Genomic DNA, 11784 nt, shown 5'->3' on the forward strand with positions numbered 1-11784 from the left:
GTAAAACTTCCCTACTTTTATACTTGATTCCCTTCGAAATAAACAACAACATTCCCTTTGATTTCCTAATCACTTGCTGTACCTGCATACTAACTTTTTGTGATTCATGTACAAGACACCAGGATCCCTCTGTACCACAGAGTTCTGCAATCTTTCTCCATTTAAATAGTATACTGCTTTTCTATCCTTCCTGCCAAAGTGAACAAGTCCACATTTCCCCACATTATACTCCATCTACCAAATTTTTGCCCACTCACTTAACCTATTTATATCCCTTTGTTGACCCTCTACCTTCTCTTGATGACTTACTTTCTTACTTATCTTGCTGTTATCAACAAATTTAACTACCATACATTCATCCAAATCATTGATGTAGAGCATAAATAGTTGAGGCCACAGAACCGATCCCTATGCACGCCACTATTTACAGTTTGCCAACCCAAAAAGACTCTATGTATCCCTCCTACTCTCTGCTTCCTGTTAGCTAACCAATCCTTTACCCATGCTAATATATTACCCCCTACATCATGTGCTCTTCTCTTGTGCAGTAACCTTTGATGTGGCACCTTTTGGAAATCCAAGTACACCACATCCACAGGTTCCCCTTTATCCACCTTGCTTAATACTTCCTCAAAAATACTCAAATGATTAGTTAAAAACTATTTCCTTTCACAAAGCCATGTCGACTCTGCCTGATCATGTTGTGATTTTCTAAGTATCCTGCTTTAATCTCTTGAATAATAGATACTAGTAATGTCCTTATGACAGATGCTAGGCCAACTGGCCTGTAGTTTTCTGCTTTCTGTCTCCCTTCTTTCTTAAATAAAGCTATTCAGCTATTTTCCAATCCACTGGGAACCTTTCTGAATCTAAGGAATTTTGGACGATCATAACCAATGCATCTATTACCTCTGCAATTACTTCTTTTAAGACCCTAGGATGCAAGCCATTAGGTTTAATCATTTTCCCAGCACCTGTTCCCTGGTGATGGTTTTAAGTTCCTCATTCCAATTTTGATTTTCAAGTATCTTTGGGAAGTTTTCTAAATCTTCACCAGTAAAGACAGACACAAAATATGTGTTCAACAACTCCGCCATTTCTTTGTTTTCCATTAATTCCCTCGACTCACTCTCTAGAAGACCAACACTAGCTTTAATTACTCTTTTCCTATTTAAATACTTGTAGAAACTCTTACTATGTGTTTTTATATTACAAGCTAGCTTTCTCTCGTACTCAACTTTCTCCCCCTTTATTCATTTTGTAGTCATTCTTTGTTGGCTGTTAAAATCTGACCAATCTTCTGACCTACCACTAATCTTTGCAGATTTGTAGTGTTTCTTTCAATTTGATACAATGCTCCTTCAGACGTTTTACTATATTAGAGACACAAAATAAATACAAGTTATTATTGTTGTTGACTGTCTAGTCAACTAGATTAGTTCTTGTTAACATATGTTCCGCTGTCCCTCTAACCTTTTCTTATTGCTTCAATGTTTCTTTTGCGCTCTGTGCCTTTGCAGCCCCGCCTGGCGGCCGTTGGATCCCACAGACCCGCCCTGCTTGCACACACTCCGCCCCGGTTCGCTGGCTCTGGCTATCGGATGCTGTGCCTGGCATAGTCCGGCTCTGCTATTGACTTCATCTCGCCCACCTTCCCGGGGGCTGAGCGGCAGCAGCATGTCCCGGGACCGCTTCGGCATCCTCAGCATCCGGCAGCTGAGGGATGTGTTAGAGGACGAGGAAAAGGTGGGCAGGATGGTGCAGCTGAGCCCTCAGGTAGGAGAGAGACAGATACCGACACCAGGCGCATTGTAATAAATCGCAAATAGAAACCCCTGCAGACAGCAGAGACCCTGGCGCTGAGACACTCGTTAATTTCACACTGAAATTGAAGCCTCCGCCAGGCACTTAACAGAAATTAACAAGCAGGTATTTACAGATCAAAAATGCACGAAATTGTCGAGGAATCTTCGTCCTAGCTACAAACAAGGAATTTCTGGAAATCTGTTCTCCAGAGAGAAAGAGAGATGCTGATGGGACCTTTATTGAAGCCAGGGCAGTGGTGAGGGGCTGGGAACTGGATAAGATGAGCTCTTGTTTGAAACAATAGAGGAGGGATTGCTCCTGTTGTTAATGTTCCGTCAGCGACCCACACCATTGCTCGCATCACTGAATTCTGCGAAGATGAAAGAGAACAGTAGTGTGTGCCGGCTGGGATCTCTGCCCTGAACACACCAACTCCTGCTCACACCCGCCGACCGCCCGGTTTCTTCAAAGGAGTGCTAGTCAGAACAGGCTCCATTCCCAGCCCGTACAACAGGATTTCAGATTCGCGCAGCTAACAGTGTGGATGTTTCAGTCTCTAGGGCTTCAGTGTTTAAAATTAACAGGCGCATTTGACTGAATGCTTATCGACTTCAAAGTTGTTTCAGTAATCACACTAAAGAGCAGCATGGTTATCGAATTACCAATAATTTTAAGCATCTCTCTTTAAGCACTTCCTGTCAACCTGTCCCATTAGGAATTCCTACGTCCACATTTATGATAGAAACTGCCTATGTAAACTGGCCACACTGTAATTGCACTCTCCTGCCAGTTGAGGTGTTGCAGTGTGACTCTCTAGGTGGATGGAGCATGCGAAGTTTACATAGACAGTTTCCATTATAAATGCAGTCTTAGGACTTTATAATAGATTTATTTTAAAAAAACAGAATTGATGACTTTAAAATGGGCTTGATTTGGTCCAAATAATCTCAACTTTTAGCCTTAATTCACCTGAATGCTACACTTGGTCTTGACAATATCACGGGAAATTCACAGCTAACTATATCAAATCAAACAATGATATAAAATTAAAGACCTAGGGAATGAAATGGGCCTTTGCCAGTAAAATGAGAAGAGCTCTGTGAATTAGCAGCTGATTTTACATCATGTCATTAACTTCAGTGAAAAGAAGATTGAGGCATGATGTATTACCTGCTGCTGATTCACTGTCCACTTGTTTCACATTATTAGCACAGACTATTTTCACCCCCCATTACTTATAACTTTAAAATCCTGATTGAACTATATTTGTGGGCTCTAGTCCAATGATCCCCATCCTCTAACAATTCCACCACCCCCCCCCCCCCCCCCCCCCCCCCCCCCCCCACCCCCCAACTTTGCTTAAAGACTAGGGAGCAGAATTGGTCTGCATAAAATTGGCACAAAGCAGATCAGTTTAGCAATGGTATGGCCTGCACCCAGCCTGTGCGCATGGTTCCATTGCCAAACTGGTGAGGCCCAATTCTTAGGCATCTCAGGTAGAAACCTAAAACAAGCATTAGGAGAGTGCTTCCCCTGATACCTCTCCCCTCCCCCATGGCCCACTCCAACCTTGCTCATGGAACTGAGCTGAAGACCTATTCCTGGCAAGGCAGATGGTGCCTCCTTCACCCTATTACTAGGTGAGGCCTAAGGGCCAATTTGTACTGATCCTTAGGCCTCTTGCTTGAGGCTCATGCTGTCTCTGCAGTGTCGAGTTTGGGGCAAGATTGATTTCTGGACAATCACTTCATCTTGAGTCCCATGCACATCACCATTTGAAATTAACTAGTTACAATAGAAAAGTCTTAGGGTTGGTGCGCAGCTGCCAGAGAGCTGTTACAAAGATAAGATATTCTTTAACAATATTAAAAAGAAAATCAGTCATTTCAGTTGCTATTGCCTTTGCTTGACCTCGGGAGTTCACAAGCAGCTAGAATTACCTGGACTTGTCCATCTATATCCCTTCATCACAGGGTATGCACAAGCCGTAGGGATTTTCCAGCCCTCACAGAAGACAATATCATAGCAGGTTGGTGTTTGGTGTATTTAGTTGCTCTGTGTATATATGGGACAGGCTCAATAGGCCTAATGGTTTGTTCCAAGTTCCCTTTGTACATTCACCTGGTTTAAAGACAAAGGTTATTAGCAACTAACATGCCAACCATACTCCACTCCCTGGACTACCCATGAACAGTGCCACAGGAGGTCCAGTAGTTCATATGATTTAAAAAGGCAGACAAGCTTCAAAGTAATGAGGGATAAAATAAATTAACTGGCAAATATCACTGAAAGATATTTTAGCTAAGGAAAGTTAAGCATGTTTAAAACTATGGGATAGGTATACACCTGAGGAAAATCTAAGCAAATGATACATTAGTCTCCAAAGTGGTTCAACAGGAAAATCACAACTCAAAAAACTAATGGCCAAAAACAAACACACGGTGAAGAAATCAAAGGCCAATAGGAAGAGTGCTGCTGCAAAAGGATTAAAAGAGATATTAGATAAACAAAATGATCTGGGAGATAAATAAAGCAGGCACAATGCTAAAGCCTTCTGCAGCATGTTGAATTCTCGTGTTTATATAGCACCTTATGAAAATCTCTCAAAGCTTATCAGATAGTGAACAGTTTTTGAAAGTTGCAAAGTCACAAATGCAGCAGCCATATTGCACCATCCAACAAAACAGTCAGAAAGTGGTTAGAGAGGAAGTTACGACCTAAAATGTAAAAGTCACACCAAAACTGCTAGATAAAATAGTTAAAATTATTAACCAAAGATTTTCCAGCAGCATTCATCAAAGTACGCAGCACTAATTTGCTACCCAGTTCTTGTTGTACACCCAAAATCCACGGATCATGTAGTCATTACAGCAGATATACTTGACAGGTGAAAGGGTGCTTAAGACTAATGGGTCTTCTGGGACAGATTGATGATATTCAGAGTTCTGAAGCAGACTAGAGGGGCAATTTACAAAGCACTGGGGGTGGGAGAGTGGTTTGATATTTATCCCCTGCCTGGGCCAGAATCAGGTGTGGGCGCATGCTAAAAATAGCACCACCAGCATTTGTACCAGTTACCTATCTCCCACCTCTGGTCCATTTTCACAGAAGTTGGATTAGAGGGGCAGCAAGGTGACCTGCCTGCACACGGCCGGTAGCTAATCCAGCTCATTAAGGGCCACTTGAGGTCCTTATCAAAGGAAGCCAACTGAGATTTTCTAATTGACCTCCAGGTCACTACAGGTGGTGAGGGCCAGTTTTGCTACCTGGAGGTGGCCTCCTGCTGGCCGACCAGGGGGCTTGTGCTTCAGGTAGGCTTAGAGGCCCTCCCTTCCAGCCTGTCTGAATGCTGCAGCAGCTGTGGGATTCCTGTAAAAGGGGTCCCACCAACTCCAACTCCCCACAGTGGTGACCTGGCAATGAAACCCATATTTTAATTGCAATTATAAAACTTTGGAGAGAAGGCACCTCCATTTTGAAGCACTCTCTCTCAATTACCTTCCATCACAGCTGGCTGCTCCTTTTGAGCTAAAAGGCATCTGATTGGTCCTTCAGCTTTGAGAGTTCACCCACCATTCTTATTTGGATGTGAGCTGACCCTTGGGCCACTAATTAGCCATTCCAGGCAAAATCAAAACTTGTAACTGTTTCTCACACAGTGTGGTCATTTAGTCCCAATGTCAGCCTAATGGCAGATGTCAGAAACCCACATGGAAAATCCCATCTTGGGTATCCAGAAAAGGACCTTTGAGGTTCTGCTTAACTTTAGTTGAATGGAGTTTATGTGGGGACAGTGGGTGATGACAGGAATGAAATTACCTGCAATGCCTCAAGGTGAAGTAGCCTGACACTCCCTGTCTAGGATGACTGGTCAGTTTAATGAGGGCTAACAGTACCTGTGAAAATATACCAAATCAAGAGTCAGCAGGTTAGATTTTCCTTCACAATTCCATCCTAAATTGGCTAAGATAGGGGTAGGAAAATGGTATGTTGAGGCCTACTGCTTCCTCCCTAATGGGGCGGCTATTGGCTGCCTGTTTGCTCCCTGCTGCATGTAAATGCTGACAGGAAGGTGGGGGCTGGCATCTCAGCCCATTTTCCTCCTGTCTGCTTCCTTACCGCAACTTCCAGGGCCTGTCTGGCGGGAGATCCAGGGTAACCATCATAACTGCCTTTGCTGTTGAGTGTGAGGGCCAAAGAAAAGTCTCCTTTCTGTCCAAATAGGCCTCAGTATTTACAGCTGAAGACCTCAGCTGAGCACTAAAAGCATTTTTGTCATTTCTGTCTTTGGAGATCTTTGGCCCCTTTATGTGCAAAGTGCCTCTGGTGATGCATTACTGCTTCATTTCTCTTACATAACAGTGGGAATCCCAGAAAACTAGCGTGGGACGCAAAATGGCCTTGATCCAAGAAAATGGGGTTACGGCAAGCAGAAATCCAGCGTAAAGTCAGAAATTCCACCCAGTGTCTGAGAAAATTGCTCCCTTCCCCCCAAGTTTGTACTTGCATTGAGTTTGTACTTTCGAGATGTGAGGTTAGCCCCTTCCTGTTTGTATGTAATGAGCTGTTAGGATCCATGTAGATCAACAATTAAGAGATTGATTTTTCTGATAGACAATAACCAAAAATTAATAATTAACTAGACAATTAATCACCATTAATCTACAGCACACAGAGAGCAAGGCAAACATATTATGACAGAACAATTTTTGGAACTGGGAAAGGACAACAAATCCAACAAGCCCATCTTTTCTCACTAGATCAATCCCGCTCACTTATCATCTCACCAAATCCTTCAAACCCACCTCTCTCGAAAAATGCATTCAAATTGCCTCTTTGATCATTTTACATTCACTGCTTCAATGGGCTTCCTGGTTAATATCGTCTACAATCAGGAAACCCTTTCAGTTAAAAGGTTCAACATGACTTCCTGCTTTCTCCTACTTTCATCTATTGTACTTAAGGTTTGAACCCTTCACTGCACTCAGCAATTTGCTTGGGTCAATCTCCTGTATGATAACATAACTGAAGTTGTTACATTAAATGTGATATCGTACAATGTTCCAGTGCCAAAAATCAGTGAACCCATCGATGAAATCAACAAACCCACCAGCACCCAATGAAATCAGCAAACCTAACAACACCCAATGAAATCAATGAACCTGACAACACCCAATGAAATCAGGACCATAACAGAGTAAATTAATTTTTTTCTCTGAAATGTAAAAGTTACTCCATCTAATATTCACAGAAAATAGTCAAGAGACTACAAGGACTGACCTGGCCAGTAATCCAGGGCATTTGCAAATAGGATATTGGAAAATGAAATGGATGAATTAAGTTTATTTTTTCAGTGTTTCCCCTGTCTTTATGAGAAGTCAAACAACAATTCAGTCATATTTTGAATCATAAATTTGGAAGTAGATTCCTGAGAAGACTAAAAAGGAAATCTGCCTCAAGGTGTAGTCATTTTTTTGTTACTGAGGATAGGGGAAAGAAGATAGGAGTATTTTCCCACACTTTAAAAGCTCTTCCAGGGAGGGCACAGGTATGATCACATGGCATTCATATTTTTCCCTTGTTAAGCAGCAATTGCAACTTTTTTTTCAAAAAATATTCAGAATAAACTTAAAAAATGAAAGAAATGTAAAATTTGGTGCCTGTTCATGAACTGGTAATACAGCAATAAGAAGAATTAGATGGAGCATTGGGACATTGTAGAAATGACACACACACATTAACTGACAGAGTGCAGGAACCTGACTGTCCTGATAGGATTGTGCTGCATATAGCTGCGCCATATCTTACCATTGAGATCAAAGTCATCAGTTGTGTTCCTGCACACAAGAAGGCATGGGGCAGGAGTAGGCCATTCAGGTCCTTGAGCCTGTTCCATCTTTCAATTAAATCATGGCTTATCTGTATCTTAAGTCCATTTACATGCCTTAATTCGTATCCCTTAATATCCTTGTAAAAATCTTATCGATCACAGTTTTGAAATTTACAGTTGCCTAGCTAAAGATAATAATTTACAATTCTAAACAAATTCCATGAGCAATGTGCAGGACTATGACTGATTATGTAAACAGGGTTAGCATGTTGTTAAGAGGACTGCTGAACAATGTTATCCTACAGACATTCAACCTGATATTGACATGACACAAAGGAATGTCACTTTTTTCCAATAAATTTATTTATATAGTGCTGTCAACATGGTAAAACATCCCATGGTTCTTCACAAGAGTGGAATCCAAGCAAAAAGTGACGCAGAGCCAAAGAAGGAGATAGGAGAGGTGACCAATAGCTTGGTCAAAGAAGTAGCTTTTATGAAGCATGTTAAAGAGGGGAGAGGGATGGAGAGATTTAGGGAGGGTCAATAGAGTCTTTCAGATAGTGGAACCAACAAGTATCTCTGAGATATTTCATGTGCCTAACTTATTCTTTATGAACACGAGTTGATTGCTACTATTTTGAGCTCAAGAGTCACTTCATTATTTGATTTTGCACCCCGCACAATCACCACACTGCCCACCACGCACCCCCCCAACCCCCCCAACACCCCTCATTAATTAATGTACACTCATCTCATTCATTAGTTTACTGGTACAATTTATCATCAAACAGAGAGAATGAAGATTTTATGATGACTGAAAGTTTGTAGAAGCCTAAAGTAGCCTCGGATTGATATCAAATTTGCTTCAATTCTCTTACGCCTTCAATTCTTAGTTGAATCTTCACCTTCATAAAATGTTCCTTAGGAGGAAAAGTGCAAAAATAACACATTTAAAAATATGATAAAGCACTCAAGCTTTTTAGACACCCCTAACGTAGCAGATGCTAATTAAATGCACTTCCTGTGTAGGACGATGTAAAATTTCACACTCCTAATGCATGATTCCTGTTGTTGCTCGTTAAATGATTTCACCTTTACAGCATTTATAAGTAAGTGAGGCTTGTTCCATGTATCTGGAGCTGGTGATAAATCAGATGCAGAGGTGACAAGGGGCTGATGGAATTGTTTTCTCCAACTTTATAGTCTCCAACTTTCCTAGGTAAAAAGCAAAAATGATACTGTTACAGACATGCACTGCTACAGGACATTCTGGGTTGGTTTACTTGAACTAATCAAAATGAGAACTAGAGGCTATGCCTCATAAGAATTAACCAAGTCTTCAGATTTAAAATCATTAACAGTTAGTGGTTCAACATGCAGTCCTGAAACATTTTAGCTGGTGTTTTCTGATGAGAACCCATTTAAATCCTGTAATGACTGCCTACATTCACTTCTACAAAATATGCAACCTGGTGTTTCAATCTGCCTCAAACACTTGTGCACACTTGCAGTCAAATGCATACCCTTGCAAACATGCTTTCACACACTCAATCCTACACACACACACACACACACACATACACACACTCACATACACAGTCCTATGAACAGTCTCACACACACTTATATACACCCATACACACACTTTCTCACCCACTGTCATACACACAGCCTTTCACACACGCACACACACACACTCTTTCACATACACCCCTTTACAAACTCTTACACACACACACTCTCACACATACGCAATGTCTCACATACACACACACTCTTTCACATATTCCTATACACACTCTTATGCACACACACTTTCTCACCCACTCTCTCACACACATACACTCCTATGCACACTGTTACACACACACACTCATGTACACACTCTTGCATACACTCTCACATGCACACTTTCTCACCCACTCACACACACACAATCTCTTGCATGCACACACATACACACAAACTCTCACAAACATTCTTACGCACACTTTTACATATACACATTCACATATTCCTACACACACACACACACACACACACGCACACACATCTATGCATACTCTTAAACATAAACTCATATACACACTCTCACATACACAATCACACACACACTTTCTTACCCACTCTCACACACACAATCACTTGCATGCACACACACAATCTCACACACATTCCTATGCACACTCTTACACACACACACACTCATATCCACACTCTCACATGCACTCATATACAAACTCTCACATACACTTTTTCATCGACTCTCTCATACACACAATCACACACATACACACATACACACACACACACTCTTTCACATATTCCTATACACACTCTCAGACACACTTTTTCACCCAATCTCTCACAACACAATCTCTTGCATATACACAGACAAGTGCTCACATACATTCTCACACACACTCCTAGGGCAGAATTTTTAGGTTGGCACATGGGCGCAATCAGCGGGTCGGGGAACAGCCGGGGAATGGACCACTGCCCGTTATCAGCCCCCAACCCCGATTTCACACTGGCTGTCCAATTAATGGCCAGCCAACGTGAAGCACTCGCTGAGATGCTCAGTGCTGCCAGGATGGGGGCGGAAGGAGGAGCGGTCAGGTGTCACAATCAGTTACTTGAACATATACATGTTAAAAATTCTATCCATAGATTTTTATTTTTCTTTACTTTAATAATGGAAACCTCATCCTGCCCTTGGATGAGGTTTCATCAAAAATGCAAAGTCTGCCTGGCAGATCTGCTAACTGTAAGGTTGGAGGAACCACAAAAAATCGGGGACAATTGGAACTTAAAAAACTTTAATTGTCTTCTTAATCGTCAGCAGGCACGCTTCCAACATTCGTGCACGCCTGCTGACCGAAATATCTCGCGCGATTTTGCTTCTGATCGGGTCGGATGCACACCCACATGCTGATCTAAAAATTCTGACCCTATACACACTCTTACACACTCATATACACACTCTCAAATACACATTCCCACATGCACACAATCTCACCCACTCTCACACACACAATCTCTTGCATGCACACATACACAAACATACACTCTTACACAGACACACACACACATGCACTCTCATGTACACACTCTCACATGCACACTCTCACAAGTATTCTTATACACACTCTCACATCTACACTCACACAAACCTACACACAAACTTTTTCACCGACTCATATACACATCTCTTGCACGCACTCTCTCACACACACTCTTATACATGCTCTCTCTCACACACACATACTTGCACATTATCACATACACACTTTCTCACAAACACACACAGACATGCACACTGATTTACACATGCTTACACACACACTCACACACACACACACACTCATCCAACCTCATGCACACATTCACACACACACACTCACACACTATCTCTTTCAACCACATACTCTCTCACACATAGTCTCTCACACACACACTCTCTCACACACATACTCTCTCTCACAAATGCACTTTGGCACACACACACACACACACACACACACACACACACACACACAAAATCTCTTTCTCTCACACACAATCTCTCACACATGTCTCTCTCACACACACACTTAGGCACACACTCTCATACACATTCTTTCTCTACACATTCTCTCCCTCACACACACACAAGTCACACACTACATACACATCCTCACATATGCTCTGTCAAGGTTCACTGCCCTCTCGAGGCTCACTGCTCTGTTGAGGCTCATTGCCCTCTCGAGGCTCACCGCTCTGTCGAGGCTCATTTCTCTGTTGAGGCTCACTGCTCTGTGTGGAGGCTCATTGCTCTGTGGAGGCTCACTGCTCTGTGGAGGTTTGCTGCCCTGTGGAGGCTCACTGCCCTGTGGAGGTTCTCTGCCCCGTGGAGGTTCACTGCCCAGTGGAGGTTCACTGCCCAGTGGAGGCTCACTGCCCAGTGGAGGCTCAATGCCCAGTGGAGGCTTACTGCCCTGTGGAGGTTCGCTGCTTTAAGCACTGCATAGACTCAGAAGTAAAGAATGGCCCTTTGGTGATCTGTTTGTTGAACCTCACTCCAATGAGAGTCAGCACCTCCAGGTGACAAGGGAATGAAACTGATGGACAAGAAAAGGAAGCAGGTTTAGCTTAATAACTCTTCA

General features: G+C 42.4%; 1 protein-coding gene across 1 annotated transcript in view; it reads left to right on the plus strand.

Annotated features, from left to right (window-relative positions):
* The first annotated feature begins 1623 nt into the window (after nucleotides 1–1623).
* The window catches only part of vps37d (VPS37D subunit of ESCRT-I), a 44736-nt gene continuing 34575 nt past the window's right edge, over nucleotides 1624–11784 (plus strand). The window contains exon 1 of the mRNA XM_041198397.1: nucleotides 1624–1776. Coding sequence (XP_041054331.1) covers nucleotides 1678–1776 — 99 coding nt within the window. The 5' untranslated portion in view covers nucleotides 1624–1677. The remainder of the gene's footprint in view (nucleotides 1777–11784) is intronic.

This window comes from Carcharodon carcharias, chromosome 10 (genome assembly GCF_017639515.1).
Source record: "Carcharodon carcharias isolate sCarCar2 chromosome 10, sCarCar2.pri, whole genome shotgun sequence".
Lineage (NCBI taxonomy): Eukaryota > Metazoa > Chordata > Chondrichthyes > Lamniformes > Lamnidae > Carcharodon > Carcharodon carcharias.